The sequence below is a fragment of the Prionailurus viverrinus genome, unplaced genomic scaffold (genome assembly GCF_022837055.1).
Source record: "Prionailurus viverrinus isolate Anna unplaced genomic scaffold, UM_Priviv_1.0 scaffold_33, whole genome shotgun sequence".
NCBI classification, from domain to species: domain Eukaryota; kingdom Metazoa; phylum Chordata; class Mammalia; order Carnivora; family Felidae; genus Prionailurus; species Prionailurus viverrinus.
The window spans coordinates 8,331,520-8,349,072 of NW_025927604.1; the positions used below are offsets into that span (position 1 = coordinate 8,331,520).

General features: G+C 36.4%; 1 protein-coding gene across 4 annotated transcripts in view; it reads right to left on the minus strand.

Moving 5' to 3' along the window:
• Positions 1-106: 106 nt before the first annotated feature.
• ROCK2 (Rho associated coiled-coil containing protein kinase 2) overlaps positions 107-17,553 on the minus strand; it is a 141,826-nt gene continuing 124,379 nt past the window's right edge. For 3 of the 4 annotated variants that reach the window (XM_047845184.1, XM_047845186.1, XM_047845187.1), the window contains exons 28-33: positions 15,599-15,669; positions 14,559-14,647; positions 14,088-14,166; positions 12,695-12,956; positions 12,394-12,607; positions 8,362-10,815 (exon numbers count right to left, since the gene is read on the minus strand). In XM_047845184.1, coding sequence (XP_047701140.1) covers positions 10,782-10,815; positions 12,394-12,607; positions 12,695-12,956; positions 14,088-14,166; positions 14,559-14,647; positions 15,599-15,669 — 749 coding nt within the window. In that variant the 3' untranslated portion in view covers positions 8,362-10,781. Of the gene's footprint in view, positions 3,549-8,361; positions 10,816-12,393; positions 12,608-12,694; positions 12,957-14,087; positions 14,167-14,558; positions 14,648-15,598; positions 15,670-17,553 lie in introns of those variants that run through there. The other variant, XM_047845185.1, reaches the window with a different exon arrangement.

Genomic DNA, 17,553 nt, shown 5'->3' on the forward strand with positions numbered 1-17,553 from the left:
ACACCCATCTTTTTATATGTATCTTTCAGGGAAGGCAAACATTCTGGGTAAGTATCAGAAGGCTGCAGCATTCCGGGACTATTTCACAGGAAGAGTATGAAAATGCTCAGGTCTTAATTTCTTTTATTTAATTTTTTTAATATAAAAAGCAGGCATAAAATACAATTACATTACTACAAAGATGCAACAAAAATTTTTTTAAAAAGATCGGGGGGTACGACTTTTGTTCAGAGGGGACAGCTGATCAAATATTTACGATTATCTAAACCATGCAATTCATAACTTAATACAATTCCAAACAAAACTCATTACTATGGGGAAGGGAATCAGGGACAGGCCCCCCAAGCATAATATTCAGCACTGTCACACAGCGCCTATTTTCAAAGTGCTTTGTGAATCAACTATGGTGTCTTCACGCCAGAGGGAAACTGGAGCCTTCTTCCAGGGGAGGAGACGTGATTCAGTAGCAGTGTCGACACAGACCGAGAAACTCAGAAGTGACTTCCTCTCACAGAATACTAAACATGTTATTTAAAGCATGTTTCAATAAAGTAATACAGCGCCTAAGTTTCTCTATTTTACCACCAGAATCCTGTGGGAACAGATTAACAACAGCAGCAAAATTTCTTCAACTGTGGTTTGGCAAACCTAGAGTATTTCTTTTTGAAGGTCTACAGATGAACCGACACAAAAGACATCGTTCGGAGCCAGATTTGTGACTCCAGCACAGGTCAATTTTAAAACACTCACCTCATTTTCGATTTCTCGGTATCCTTTAGATAGCTAAAGGCATTTACAAATTCCAGATTTTTAAAAAACCTTGCTCCCAGATAGCACGTTTTAATACTTTCCAAAACTCACCACGCGTTAATTTTGAACAGTGACGCCGGCACCAGTTTTCCTTCTCCCCACTAAAGAAAAGTACAAAACCCAACTAAGAAAATCCCAGTATTCACTACTTCTCAGTTCTCAACAGGAGGTATTTATGGCTCTAGGAGAAATCAGGTGTGAAGAAATAAGCAACTTCCGGTCTTGCATTTATCGGGGAAGCTTTGGAGCCTCAAGAAAAAGAGAAGCTGGCACAAAATCAGGTTGTTAAACCGAGTCAATATTGTATTCGATGAGTGCTGGGAAGAGGACATTTGGATATAGGGGTACGCATTCACGCACGGACGTGAAATGAGCAAACGCTTACCCGAGGTCAGAATTTTTACTAAGCGCATATCAGCTGGAGAAACGACCTGAAACCCTTATGTTAAACCATATAATGTGAAGAATCTCCATGGGAGAGATTTTTTCCCACCCCTCAGAATACTTTCTTTTCCCCAAAAAACTTCACATTAATTTTCCTTGTATAGTTGCAGCACACCATGATTCTCCATATTCTCTAATATATACAGCATTCAAAATTTAAACTTTTGCCATTTTTACTCAAATATTTCAATTACTCATGTGTAAACTTCAAATTATTTCACCTTAATAAAGTTTATTAAAAATATATATATATATATACTCTCCAATTCAGAATAATATGATAGAACCTCCCATAGTGTAACAAAATCTTTATATAAAATATTAATTCAGTCTCCTTTTAACAAGTCTAATGAATGGAAATATTTATTCTATATAAATTTTATATAGTTCTCATTTTTAAATCTCAAAAACAAAAAAACAAAAACAAAAACAAAAACAAAACCCCAAAAAAACAAAAGCTGTGTCCCCAAGCCAGAACCGCAGAACATCCCGGGGAGGGAAATGGCATGCGTGTCCGGACTCAGCACAGACAGCGCGAGAGAGCGTAGGCGGGACAATGTGAGAATGACAAGATTCAGGTTTAGTCCATCAGGCCAGAGGCCGCGGTTCAATTTCCACAACAGTGTCTATATTCTGGGGGCCTAACTCTTTAACCATTTCTACACTGACCCCAAGGGGAGTCAATGAAAAAGGTCTATTTCCTTCATTGAAATATTAGATGATGTATTTCAGTATCACACCAACTCCGTATGTATATAAAGAGACTAATAAAAGACTACATACTTTTTTCAAACTTGATAACTTAGCACTGATGCATACTGTAGCAGTAAAAAACACATTCTTCTGGGATAATGAGAAATATGGCAGAAGTGGTCCTGCATAACCTACAACTTTAACATCATTTAAAAAATAAAAATCAAGTTAAGAGCCTCTGAGGCCACTTCTTCCTAGTCACCAGTTTTCTTAACCCAATACTGAAATATTGCCATACTCAGTTGTGTGTTTGAGGGATCACATTTAAATATTTAAAATATATCTACAGTATGTCTTAGTTTTCTTTATATTGGAGATAATCTTAGAATCTCGAGTGTGAAAATGTAGAAACAGTCACAAATGTCTCTGCCAGAAATAAAAACACATCTAGGGTAGCCAGCAAATTCAAAGCGAAGCAAACATTTCCTACTCATACACTAATACTGAGGTCTGTAAGCAGAGCGGGATGAATAATAAACATAAAAGATATATTAGTTCCAATATTATCCATTATTGTTTCTATCATGGGTACTTAAAAAAAAATTCCGTTATACAATCAAGATAGTCTGACACTGATAACTATTACATGTAAAAATAGTGCACTATTTTTCTTTTGCAAAGCGAATTTGCATCCTAAGAGCTGGTAAACACTTTTTGTTCAAAATACAGAAAAAGGTGAGACATTAAAAAAAATTAAATTAAGGCATTCAAAATGGGTAAAGTTGCCTATCATGAAGCATTAGGAAACTGATAGAATTAACTTCAAACTTCTTGTTACAGTAACTGCTTAAACATGATCATGCAGCTTCCATGGGGTATACACAAATGAGGGATACAAACTTCAACGTTATGGCTTTATACAAGTGCATAGTTGCAACTGCAGTTTGTTATGATATCTGATTACTGTATGTAAAAAAATAAATGGGACATTTGAAGAACCCTCTTGCAGTAATACAGTACTATGTATATGTGTGTGTGGGGGTGTGTGTGTGGGGGGTGTGTATGTATATATATGTACATATATGTATATATACATACACACCCCTCCCACACCCCCCCCCTTCCCCACACACAGTATAATGGTCACTTCTTAAAGATGCAGTCTCCATCACTGTAGTGGAACCCATTCCCAGACTCTTCTGGTGAATGTGCTGGTGAAATCTCTGTTGAAGCTGAAAAGATGATTTCTTTAACTCTTCTCAAGCCTTTTGTGCAATGTAGTGTGAGTGACTGCCAAGAGAGCTTCATGGAACAACTTTGGAAGAGTTGCATGATATTCTTACTCTATTAACCAATCACTGTTGGTTCAACATGTTGCTCCAAAGGAGAGCAGAAAATCTCCAAGATTTATAATTTATATTGGAGGAATAAAGGGAAATGTGTGTGTGTGTGTGTGTGTGTGTGTGTGTGTGTGTGTGTGTATCAGTCTCTCAGGAAAATATAGCTTTTTAAGAAATTTTGGGCCATCATATTTCAGTCTTGTTTTAACTGGAAGAATATGACCACCTTGAATAACAACTGCATTCACAGAAGGCAGCTAGCTGGAAAAAAAGAAAAAACAAAGTTAGTTGATACAGTAAAATACTTTAAGAGACTTAAATTCTTTGAAAAGGCATTCCATTTATATCATTAAACTATGTAGTCTTCCAACCCTTATGCTTTTAACACCTAAATCATACATAAAACATATTTACTACATTACTTTTCTGATTTTTAGGTACATGCAATTATATTCTTATATTTTCCTACAAACACAAGTTTTAATACGGTTAACTGGCTACTAGGGTTAGATAATACGTCACGGAGTAAGTCAGGGGCGTGTTAAGTTTGCCTTGGAGATTAAGTGCTCCCGACTCATGTAGCGGAACGAACAGTGGACTTTTGGATCAGGTTCTATTGGACTATTTGACTCTTAGTCACATTTTTTTTTAATCTGTGACATGGGAACAAACACATTGTTACAGTAAATATATGTAAAAATCTCTGTAAATCTTGGTTATAAACACCTCCCAATGATACATGATTTAAGTCTATTTTTGCAATATGCTCCCTTAGGTTAAGGCAGATATTACTTCTTTTAAATCCATTCTACGTAAAAGGTTTAATCATGAGGTTCAAATTTCCTTTAGCCACTGTTAACCGAAGTATTTTTTTTTTTTTTTTGGTAACCGAACTATTTTATTTGTTCTACAAGCACAAGAACTTTCACAGCATATCAGTAGCATTCTTCGGCAAGAGTAACATTATCTTTTCACAAAGCAAACGTTTCACAGCATCACAAAGGAAAGCCAAATCAGAAACAGCTATTTCACAGCACTTATTAGACTTACAAAGTTTTTACAGTTTCAATTCTTGCGGGTTAGAAAGAAGGAGGAGGGAAGGAGAGAGGGAGGAGGGAAAAGGAATCCCATGCTATGTTCACAAACTAATACAGTTGTAGGAACTTGAAATCATTGTAAATTTCACTTGTCTGAATATCTGAATATAGATTCTTTGGAATGAAAAAAAAAAAGTACTAGAATTAGCTTCTTTTGTTATGTCTACATGTTCTATTCCTAAGATAAAAAACTAATTCAACTGATTTGAAAATATGTAGCTAAAAAAGATTCTGAACATAGCATTTCACTTTTATAACTTAACATGGAAATTGCAGTTAGAAGCTTTTCTGAAAACTACTTTTCAAATATATTATTAAAAATAAAAACTTAATAAAATTCAAAAACTAGTCAAAACCAATGAAAACCCAAGTGCAAATCACATGCACTACTTGGAAATACTAAGATAACTCATTTTTCATTTTTTGATTTACCCCATTTATTTCTTCAGAAATCAAAAACATCGTCATCATCATCACCACCATCAACATCATCAAATGACCAATCCCAGTCTTTAAATGCCAAATCAAGCAATCTGCAATAGGAGGTTTGTAAATTTACACTCTGACACTTTAGAAATAGCAGTTTAACATGCTAATTATCTAGAAATCACACTTTGTGCTCCCTTCATCAGTAACAACACAGTCAAAATTACGATGGTAGCACACAGGGAACTCTTCTTTCCCTTTATATATAAACGCATATAATGTACATATATAAGGTATGCTTTCCAGAATACCAGAGAACCAGATGATATTTGTGGATAAGATACAATCTTCTCCCCACTGGGCCCAGATGATGTAACTAACCATCCTGATGCCTACTCTGATTTGAGAACTATGAAAGCTCAACACCTGTCCACACTCCCTTCACAAAAGGACCCAGAGTACCAGCTCACATTTTTCTAGAATAGTACCACAAGTCCTAGTTTAAAGAGAGAGTAACACTAAGAATGCAACTTTCTCGATTCTAGCAGGACCCTATTTGTTCAATGGGTCACTGATAGTGATGCTCTCTATGAACAACTATGAACAAGAGAAAAACCACAGGTATACAGTAAAACTTGGATTGCAAGTAACTTGTTCTGCAAGATGAGCAAACGTTTCTAATAAATTTTAACTTAATGAGCGAGCAGTGTCTTGCAATACAAGTAGTAGGTGAGGATGAATGTCATGGGATCACAACTGAGCCAATGGTGTTCTCCCTCTCTCTCTCTCTCTCTCTCTCTTTTTTCTCTTCTCTCTCTCACTGTGGGATTGTGGGTGATCATCTCCCATGCTCTGATGCTTGGTCTCAGACCATGGTGTTTGGCAAAATCAGTGATTTTTCAGAACGTTGGAAGGTGCCCACAACTGGCACTAGTATATTTTTTGTCACTTCAAAGCATCTATGGAGGGGCACCTGGGTGGCTCAGTCAGTGAAGTGTCCAACTTCAGCTCATGATCTCACAGTTTGGGAGTTTGAGCCCCATATGGAGCTCTCTGTTCTCAGCACGGAGCCCACTTCAGATCCTATGTCTCCCTCTCTCTGCCCCTCCCCTGCTCGCTCTCTCAAAAATAAATAAAAACATTTTAAAAATTTTAAAACAAAACAAAGCACCTATGGACAGTCTTTTGCTGTTCCACACGAGAGTAAGCTTAGGAATGCTTTGCTTCATTCTAGGCCAGACTGCCTGCAGATACAGACCCTTTCCTCTGCTGCTTTACCGCCAGTTTCATGAAATACAGTATATGGCAAGAGTTTAGTAATAATGTACTGTAGGCAACATCAGTGCAAGCTTACACGATGGCCCCCATGCAGAAAAAAGATTCCATTGAGCCAAGAGATTGTAGTGATTCCATTAGTGACAGTGAAAGTCATCCTACACAATAACCCTCCTCTCTCGTCTCCCTCACACCAGCCACAAAGGCTTTCAAAGGTAGGTAAATACAGGTCAATCTATTTTTCTTTATATCTTGTATTTTCTTTATTATTTTGTATTATATTACAGTACTGCAATCATTTTTATATGAATATTTTTGGGTTTTGGAACAAATCATCTGAGTTTCCATTATTTCTTACAGGGAAATTCACTTTGATATACAAATGCTTCAGATTACAAGCATGTTTCTGCAACGAATTATGTTCACAAACCAAGGATTTACTGTATCAGCATCATAGCTACTTATCTTCGCTGAGTAAACTGGACTTAGAGCAGGGATATACGTGGTCTTTTCTTTCCAATCTAATCCAATCATCTAATGCAACATCCAATGTAGTGTTAACTTTTTCATTGTTGTAACTGTGATGTTCAGGAATCAACTTATGCCAAGGAATTCATATGGCCCCTAAAGTCTCATCTGTGACTTCAACTTTAAAGTTAGTTTCTGAACTTTAATTTATATGATTTACTCAAAACTATTTATAATGCATATTCACAGGTGTCATCCCAAGAGATTCTGATATAATTGGACCACAGGGGTAGTGAGGCTTAAGTATCTGCATTTTTAAATAACAAACCTGAAATGAATTCTGACGCAGCTAGTTGACTTTGGTAATCACTGACAGAGTATGTTGATGGATGGTTACCCTAATTTAAAAGTAAACAAACCCACTCAAATTACTCTACTTTAAAATGTGCTAACTATAGAACAATATATAAGAAAACACACAAATATAATTATTCACTTAGACACATATCACATTTTTCTAGGCTCACACAGACAGTAACTGATAGCTAAGGTACTGCTTGGGAGATCAGTGGGCCTTCCTGATCAAGCCCCAGCTTTGAAAAATCTGCATTTCATATCCTTCCAAAACCTTTGAAGTGTGTGTGAAGTGTGCACCTGTGTCCCAGTCTTCAAATTTCAAAAGTCTGGTCCCTAGGCTGTTAGCACGATGTCTGGCAAGACTTCCCTTAAAGCATCACCACCCCCTCCAGCCCCTTCCAGTCAGCCATCGAATTATTGTCATTTCACCTTAAGAAAGCTTTCTCTAACTTGGTTTCTTCCCTCCATTTTCAATGTCAGTACCTTAGTGAAGGAGCTCATTAAAGTCAACACATACCAATCTCCTGCTGAAAGACTTCTTTCTGAAGAACAAAATAAACACTCCTCTAGCATAGTGTGCCCGGTCCTTTTCAACTTGACTCAAAGTTTTCTCTCCAGTGTCAGCTTCTGCTCCCTGTCACACCCTCGCCCCATCTTAATCCAGCACATTATAAACGCATAATACGCAAGTAATATTGACAACTCAGTGCCTCTACAAGTCAACATTTTGCCTACCACCGTCTTTTCCCTTATTATTCTGCCTGGAAAATTACTGATCTTCCCTTTTTGGAGACGTTTCTTGATACCCTTAGGCAGAATCCTCCATGCTTTCCTTTGTTCCCCTCTAACACTCACTCATGCTTCTTATTATGAAAAAAAATTTTTTTAAATAGTACTGTAACTATCTGTTTGATTTCCTATCTCCTCCCTTAAATTGATCAGGAGGGATACACTTCAGGCCCATGAAAATTATTGCCAAAGACTGCTTTGGAAAGGGAGCATTACAACTTTGAGTTCTGCTAGAAGTATAGTAGACTACCCATTTCTTTACATCTCGCCAATACTATGTTTCTTAATCCTTACCAGGTTGGCAGTTTTAATTTAATTTCTTTGCTTAATAATCAATTTGATCTCGTTTTTGTATTTATAGTAATGCTGCATCTGCATGTTCCTCAGTAATGTTTATATTGGGAAGAGGCAATCTTCTTTTTCTTAATGACTTATCTATAGACAAAGATACTAACCCATCTTTCTTATACGTATTGCAAATATATGGTATTTTTATTTTTATTTATTTATTTATTTATTTATTTATTTATTTATTTATTTATTTATTTATTTTTGGGACAGAGAGAGACAGAGCATGAACGGGGGAGGGGCAGAGAGAGAGGGAGACACAGAATCGGAAACAGGCTCCAGGCTCTGAGCCATCAGCCCAGAGCCCGATGCGGGGCTCGAACTCACGGACCGCGAGATCGTGACCTGGCTGAAGTCGGACGCTTAACCGACTGCGCCACCCAGGCACCCCAAATATATGGTATTTTTAAAACTTACGAGGCTTTAGCTTTTGATTACTCAATCTCTAACTTTCTTTGCTTTTACTCCTAAGAAGTTCTCCAATCCAAGATCAGACACATACTCCCCTATTTTCTTCTACTTCATTGAATGGATTTATTTTTGACACTTCAAGTTGAATATAATTTTTTTCATTTTCCCCTAAATAAGCAGTCTGTTAACTTTCTAATGTTTATAAATGGAAAAGAACAAAACTAAAGTAATGATGACATAAGAGCTCCCCCGACACTTAAGTTTTAACAGGGCTGGCAATGCTTTATTTCTTAAAACTGGGTAAATGAGCATTTGTTGTATTTTTGCTTTATACTTTTATATGTGGCTTAAACACTGGATTTTTAAAGAAGACCTTGAAAAGGAAAATAATTAAAGAGAAATGTCCTCAGCAGAGACCAGCATTCTGTGTCCTGCTTTGGAACAAACTAAGGATCTCTCCAAACTATTTTGATCACAAATCAGTACTTTATTCACAAATTTCCTACTTTTCTAGCAAGGTTTTTTTTTTTTTTTTTTTTTAGTTCAAAATTATCAAGAAATCATTCCCCTGGAATAGCATTTCTACACATTCTGCCTTATAAGCTGTCAATTCATTTCTACTGTTCTCACTGTGAGGCAATGTGGTATTACAGCAGAGGATGTGGGATCTGGAACCAGACCATCCGGACCTGAGCTCATGGCTTTGCTGCGGGTTAGGTGTGTGACTGCAGGTGCACGGTGCTTCTGTGCCCCAGCCTCCACATCTGTTAGGTGGAGACATTAACGGCTAAATCACAGGCTGGTTATAAAGACAAATAACTTACATAGTCAAAACTCACAGAAAGAGCGCCTGCCATAAAATATGCCCTCAAAAATACTATTTCACATAACAGTAGCTAACACTTACTTAACCATCAACTTAAAACACTTCACTACAGAGAAAAGGAAGTGCTGCAAAGACAGTTAAGAGGAGAATGAGAACCAAGAATGTCACAAAAGCCAAAAGAAAAAAATGTAATGGTGTGGTCATTAACAAAGACAACTACTGAGGAAAAGTTAAAAAAAAAAAAAAGACAGATTAGATGTTTATGGGTATTATCTTTTAGTGTACACATAAATACGTACATACTTATATATACACATTTGATGATGTCTAACAAAGCCAAACATTTAAGAAAGACACCATGCATATTAGTACAAATAAAGCTGGCTGACACAAAGAGCTAGATATTATATTACTGCTGACGTCTACCAGAAATGCTGTTCCTAGATGTTCCTGAATGATCCTTTAACAGGTCTACCCTTTTATCTATAGGAACGTTATAAATTTATGAGTAGAATGTTAAAGGCCATCAAGTCCAATGCTTGACTCCCCTCCAGAGCCGTGTGGCTGTCAGACTACACACACGTGACAGGCTGAGGAGGGTGTTCTTCCACAGTGTCACCCAGCAGTCACTTGACTCAGGTACCAACAGTGGTGACAAGGCACTTACTATTCTAGAGCAAGCCCAGCCTTCCAATTCTGGAAATCTCTGATTGCCTGATACCTTTCCCTTGCTAAGTTACAAATGTGCCTCTATGTTTGGTTCTTGTTCTAAAATGTCATCCACAGAAAAGTTCTTTAAATCTTTACTGCTATTTATGATCTCCCATCCTTCCAAATCATTTCTTCAGAAGATTAAATATCTTTAGTCCTTAGGGTATCTGGGTGGCACAGTCAGTAGAGCGTCCTACTCTTGGTTTTGGCTCAGGTCATGATCTCGCAGTCAGAAGATCAAGCTCTGTTTTGGGCTCCACGCTGGGCATGGGGCCTACTTAGATCTCTCTCTCTCCCTCCCTCTCTCCCGCTCACATGTGCACACGTGCACACTTACTCTAAGGAAAAAAAAAATCCTTAGTTCCTTCACTTGCTACACGTGTAACACTTTCAAATGACCCACCACTACCTCGGTTACTCCCTTCTGGATACCCCCCAGTTTGTGTATGCTACTCTTAAAATGCGACACCCAAAATGAAATGGAAACTGGAGGGTGATTCACGTAAGACAGACACAGATACAATTCTATGAGTTAATGAAGCAATGGAGGCACAGATGTTAACAATGAAAATAATGCTGCAGATGCATAATAAAGTACAAAATTGCATCCTAAATGTGCCCATCTCTATGCTTTAAGCTTCAAAGAGTATATATTAGATGAAAAATATTCACAAAACACCCTATACATTTTACGGTCAGTTTTGATATTAGTTTCAGCTACATGCATAGTTGTGAGAGAAAGAAATCCCTATTACTTACTGTTGCTATGCAAAATGTATTAAAAAATCAGTGAAGAATGATTCGAAGGGCGGGGCCAGAACTAAAATAAAACAAAAAGCAACAAAAATAAAATGTGCCTCCAATAGACCATAATGCTGAACTGGAGGGAAGGGGATGACAAAGAAAGTATTTACAAGGAAGTGAACATGAAAACTGATATGTAATTGAAAATATGCCCCAGTTGGTCTGAAAACTGCTTCATAAACGAATTCTGTATGTTATCACAAGTAGTGAAATCATTAACTTGTCAAATTGCACAGAAGAGTAAAACGTATCAAAAGGATTGGAGTTCTTATGGTCCTGACTCTGAAATTATTTGCCCTTCTAGAGTCTCAATCAAAAAGAAAGACGATAATACCTATCTGTTCTACTCCACAGAAATATTTTAAAGTTCCAATGACAGAATATATGGAAAGCTGAATGAGAGAACAGATTATAGAAGCACTTTGGAAGCTGTAAAGCACGAGATATTGTAAGCTACTGAAATAGCCAGCATCTATGCATTAATTGTTCAATATTAATAACAGAAATTTAATTTTTAGATGTTTTGCACATGGCACACAGAATGACCTTCAGTGTCTCTGAATTCTTTGAGCTTCTTCAGCTTAATTACTATCATAATCGCTAATTTTATAGTATTTAATTTTCCCATACCTCACAGAAAAATTCAGCATTTTCACTGCTAAAACACCCATTCAACCTTGAAATACTAGTTTCAAGAAAAGTTTCACTTAAGATGTCTGTGGTTAGAATGCAAAGGTCTCTGATAACACAGCCAGGGCACATCATTACTCATGCACTGAAGGCCCTGTGTTAGGGAACAAAAAGGATGCCCAAAACTGGATACCTGATCTCAGTGTATACTTTATCCTTTAGCTAACCAAATCTTCACATTCATTTCAATAAACAGCAATATTTACAAATGTCGTAGTAGCTAGTAAGCCAAGAAATGGTTATTCCGAATCAATAATTAAATTACTATGACGTCGCCATATGAAAATGGTACCATCAAGATGTTTTTTGCATTCATCATTACCTCTGGATTTACTTCCTAGTCCCAATTCTGCCTCAAATATAAGGCACACCCACTTTAACCATTAATCAATATCTGCATTTCTAAGGTTGATCTCTATTGCTCTTTAAATGAGAAACGAGTTATTATTCTGAACTTATAGATGTGAAATTAAAACTTAAGCAAGATTTTGATCCTGCCTCCCAAGTTGTCTAACATAAAAGAGGTTTGCAATATTAAACACAATATGCGTACCTGACACTTACGGATCTGTGCGTACATCCTGTCTACTAAATCACTAAATCAGTCAATATGCTTACAAAATCTCAAAATATTATGATTATATACATAAACATGACAAAAATGAGCCCTTTATATATTTTAGGTTGAATTTAATATGTGTGTGATTTAGTAAACAAATCTGTGTTACATTTAACTGAATCAATGAATAAGATATATACACTAAGATAGTTTCCAACATTTGGTAGTCCACAGTTCATTAAAATACCAAGCAAAGGTACATTACAATCAGGAAAATTTGTAGTTGAACACAAATAGCGAAATATTAAAAAAGACACTGTAATTTTTAACATTTTTATTTATTACCTTGGTTTGTTTGGGGCAAGCTGTCGACTTGGCCGTCTAATAGACTGGTTTTGTTGTATCTTCATTGAAGTTCTAGGAGATGACCGTGCAAAAGGGTCTGGAGCTGGAGGCTTTTTAGGTATCTTTTTCACCAACCGACTAACCCACTTTTGCTGCTCTTCTGTAGAATTTGCCAATAACAATAGGTTCTTGGCCGTCGAAATATCGTAATAAACTAAAAAGAAATATTTGGAAAAAACTAATGTGTTTAAATGGACCTGAATGTAAAGAACATTGATGGAACAAGTAATTTACTATTTACCTTTGCAAGGTGCTATAATCTCCTCCTTTCTGTCCATGTGATCTTTATGACATTTAATGTGGCAGCGGCGGCACTCTAACGCAGGGGGGGGTTTGAACATATGCCATAAAGGCTTCATACAAGCCTCACAGTTGGTTGGGAAATGATAGAGGGTAGGAATGAACTCATGTCCCTTATGGCAAATATAATTTGACTTTTCTCCCACGGGCTCCACGGGAAATTCTTGTTCCTTCTTACTTTCTCCTTCATTGGCATACAGAATCTATAAATAGCAAAAAGAATGATGAATGATTTCCAAACAGTTTTATGTAGTAACAATTCTTACAGTGTAAATAAAATAAAAATTAGCCTAAATTATTCAATGAAAAGAAAATGACATTCAAACATTAGTAGGTTTCGTCTAATCAAAAGCTTATATGAGAAAAGCCTTTAGACAGTCACTTGGTTCCCTTTTCAGGAAAAAAATCTATCTTGTTCAAATGTGCCTCCTTATTTTATCCAGGAGATCTTACTGTGTTTCAGCAATTTTATCAGAATAGGCCAAAAGGTAAATTTTTGCTTGATGGGTATCAGAAAGTTTTTCTGGGAGGGAGTGTTCAAATCAATCCCCCCAAAGGGATGTGGCAATTATACAAAGTGATGCTCTATGATTCTCAAAAACTGACAACTGGGTGATAACTGCTAACATAGCTTTAATGGCAAGATTTGTATTTGGAGAGTTGAGGAAGAAAGAGGAAACGATGTATAATACACCCCAAATAAACATTACAAGTATCCAGAAAATAAGTGGCCAACTCTCCCACAGTACCCCAAGCACAATGGTTTTCACATAGAAGGAACTCAGTAATTGTGGGTTTGACTAATTTTAAAACGAAAGTAGAACAGGGAAGCATTTGGCTTCACTTTAAATTGGAAGTAAAAGGGCTACTGGGTGCAAAATTCAACTTTACAAACAACTTTAACTTTATAGAGAGCTGAACATAAAATCAGAAACAGAAGAGAAAGGGTATAGTTTAAAAATGTCATAATGAGGGGCGCCTGGGTGACTCAGTTGAGCGTCCGGCTTCGGCTCAGGTCACGATCTCACGGTTCGTGAGTTCGACCCTCCCATCGGGCTCTGTGCTGACAGCTCAGAGCCCGGAGCCTGCTTCGGATTCTGTGTCCCCCACTCTCTCTCTCTGCCCCTCCCCCACTTGCACTCTTCCTCTCTCTCAAAAAAATAAACATTAAGAAAAACTTAAAAACTAAAATAAAAATGTCGTAATGAACCTTGAACAAAAGGAAAGCAAAGGCCAGAAACAGTATATAAACATACTACAGACATTACCAAGACAGAGAGGAATAAAGATGTATCCAAACAGAATAAGCATGAAAGACACAGAAGGCTGTTTACCTGAAATATCCTTGGAATTTCTTTAGCATCTGCTCTATATACATCTGTTTGTGTAACTGGTCGGACATGAAATAATTTGCTATAAAAGATTTTTAATAAAGGAATAAAATATTACTAAAGGATCAAATTACATTAGTTATCCTATACTTATGTCGGAAGTTAAAATGGACTACTTTGACCCACGTTAGAGGGTCATAGGATACCTTGCTTCTATTAATTCAATCACTCCTTGAGATTTTGAGTATTTCCAGGAAGTCAGAAATTTTCTAGTTTCAGAAAACATGTTTTAGCTAACTCTATACCCCAGACTTTCATCTCTATGAGGCAAATATGAGAAAATGTAACAACGGTACAGTAGGAACTATACTATATATATTTATGTATAAATAGCACTAACTTGACAAAAAGGTCACATTTGTCTCATACACTTTACAAGAGAAAGTTTCTAAATATTCTAATAAAAACACTTACTCTATATCTAAAACCATGTAAGGATTAGATTGTTCTTTATCTTGTTCACTGTCATAGAAAAGAATCTTCTTACTGCTTACAATCACATACTGTTAAAGAGGGAGAGAAGGAATTAATGACTAAAGTTAATCTATGTATCACATTTATTTTCTTTGAAAACAAATTGTACAGCAACAAAAATCATGTAATACCTAAGTTAAATAACTAAACAGTTCTCACTATATCCTTAAAAGGTCTTCCTTAAAATAACAACAAATTTATAGTTTGCATATATATTTTTTAAATAAGCAAATTGGGAAGGATATTAATTCAAATATTTTTTAGACTGATTTAGCTTCAAAATTCAGTAAGCACGGGTAGCCTTATTGCTATGGTCTGAATGTCTGTGTTCCCCCCAAATTTTTATGTTAAACCCTAACACCTAATGGAAGGGGCTTTGGAAGGTGAACAGGCCATAAGAGCAGAGCCCTCATGAATGGGGTCAGTGCCTTTACAAAAGGGGCTCCAGAGAGATCCCTAGCCCCTTCCACCACGTGAGAACATAGCATGAAGTCTGCACCTAGAAGAGGGCCTTTACCAGAACCCAAATATCCTGATCCTGAGACTTCCAGCCCCCAAGAACTGTGAGAAATAAAGTTCTATTGTTCATACACTACCCAGTCTATTCTGTTATAGAAGCCTGAATAGACTAAGATATTTACCAGAAATGAACATAATACCAATAATCATAGTAACAGAGGAAAAGAAATAAATAAGCCTTTCTATCATAACCACAGTTGTTTTCCCACTGAAATAGCAAAACACTGAAGTCAATAGGCTTCTGTTTTCCTAGCATCAAAACCTGTTTTATTATTAACAGCACATTAATGATGAAAGGCTTTTTCCACAAAGATACATAAAATCACATCATTCCAAATCAAAGTCCAAAGTTTTATGCATCTAAAAGTTCTAGTTATATGTATCTTACAACTACAAAAGTAAAATGGCTAGAGCTAAACCAAAAGCAAAATAAAAGAACCATATTCAAAACTACCAATTACCTTTTTAACCCATCCAAATTTCTTAGTGTTGTTTCGCACAGGCAATGAAAGCCATCCTTCTAGTCTTGATTCTATCAATAAGCACAAGATATGAGGATAAACATAACAATTCTAAGAAAATGAGAACTATAATAACATTTTAATAGAAAAGTCATAGAACAAATCAAATACGCCCCTCAGAATTTATCATTATATTATTATCTAGGCTGTAATAATGATGCAGGATCAGTATAAGCAAGTTATGAAATGCAAAACAAAATCCAGGTTATACCACATTGGAACTATATATGCTATAGTTTATATGGTCAAATGCCCCCTGCTGATTAAATTCGTGCATCTGCAAAGTTCAGCAGAAAAGTTGCAAAAAAAGAGAAGCAGTTTTCTATTCTCACTGATACAACTATATGAGAAATTTTTTTCCTTTGGAAGAAGGCCTAATTATAGATTTACTGCATATATATCTTCTTTGAAGAGAAAATCTTTTAAGTTAATAATTACATGTTCAGAGAAAATGGATTTTTTAAATGGCTAAAATAAAATTAAATGAAGTTGTGTAAATTACAGATCAAATGTGGTTAGTAAGTAGCAATATAACCAGAAGATTTCTAAATTCCAAAACAGCAAAATTGGTAAAATTCTAGTTCAACAAAGGAAACTGCCTGAATCCTTAGAATTTGTTTCAAAGGCATTTGACCAGTATCATTTAATGAAATAACTAGGGGCAAACCAGCATTTTTGGAGGTTATTCTAATAATCACCTACTGAACTATGCTAGGTGCTTTCCATAAATTGTGTCACACAAGGACACAACTCTGACTCCAGTACCTATCTATACTCTCTTACATCAACAACCTTCAGACTCTATAACAGAAATGCTGCCATTAAAAACAGCCCATATACGGGCGCCTGGGTGGCTTAGTCGGTCGAGTGTCGGACTTTGGCTCAGGTCATGATCTCGCGGTTCGTGGGTTCAAGAGCCGCATTGGGCTCTGTGCTGACAGCTCAGAGCCTGGAGCCTGCTTCAGATTCTGTGTCTCCTTCTCTCTCTGCTCATCTCCACTCACACTCACTCTCTGTCTCACAAATAAATAAACATTTATAAAAACAGCCCACATAACGTGAAATGTCTGGATGTGGTCCTACACCAACTTAAGGGACTTAATCAGATGATCTAACAATTTGAGTGAGACTGAAATTTACTGCTAAAATCTAAAACTTCAATACAGTTAGTTATGATTTATATTATATACTGTTTTATACCTGGGAAATGTGGCAACAATATAAAAAAACTATAGCTATTTCACTTTGCATTCAATTAGTAAGGGATTAAATTTTACCCCACAGTCAGCTGCTCATACACTAATTTCCCACGGCATTTACATTAGACCTGCACTTATACTAACTTTGTGTTCAACATAGCGATTTTATGTTTTCCATCTAGTTTTTCACTTAAACTCTAAGTCCTTTCAGGACCGAGACTGGGTCGAACTGTCTTTTAAGGCTTAACACAATGTTGACTAGCTAAGCACTCAGTGAAAACCTATATACATCCTCGCAAACAGTCTACGTGCTTTTTTTGTACCGTCACTCTTGATATGAAACTTCAGGAAGAATTTCTTGCTGGATGAAAATGGACGAAACAGACGGTAAAACCATACGCTCTTTAATGATCTGAAGTTGACAAAATAAGTCTATCGAATATAGTAGCAATGCCATGTGACCATACCTTTAAAAATTCTTTATTCATGCAGCACTTTCTTTTTAACGGAGACCAGAACAATTGGTTAGTGGATAATTAGTCAATGTTACAAAAACTTTGCAGAAGGACTGAAATTAAGGGGAGGGTGACAAACCCCAAAGGTGAAAGATTTTCAGGATATCACCTGTACCATCAGGTTCCGATGAAATAGGTAAGTAAGGCAAAGATTCTTCTTCTGAGTCAGAATCAGAGTCAA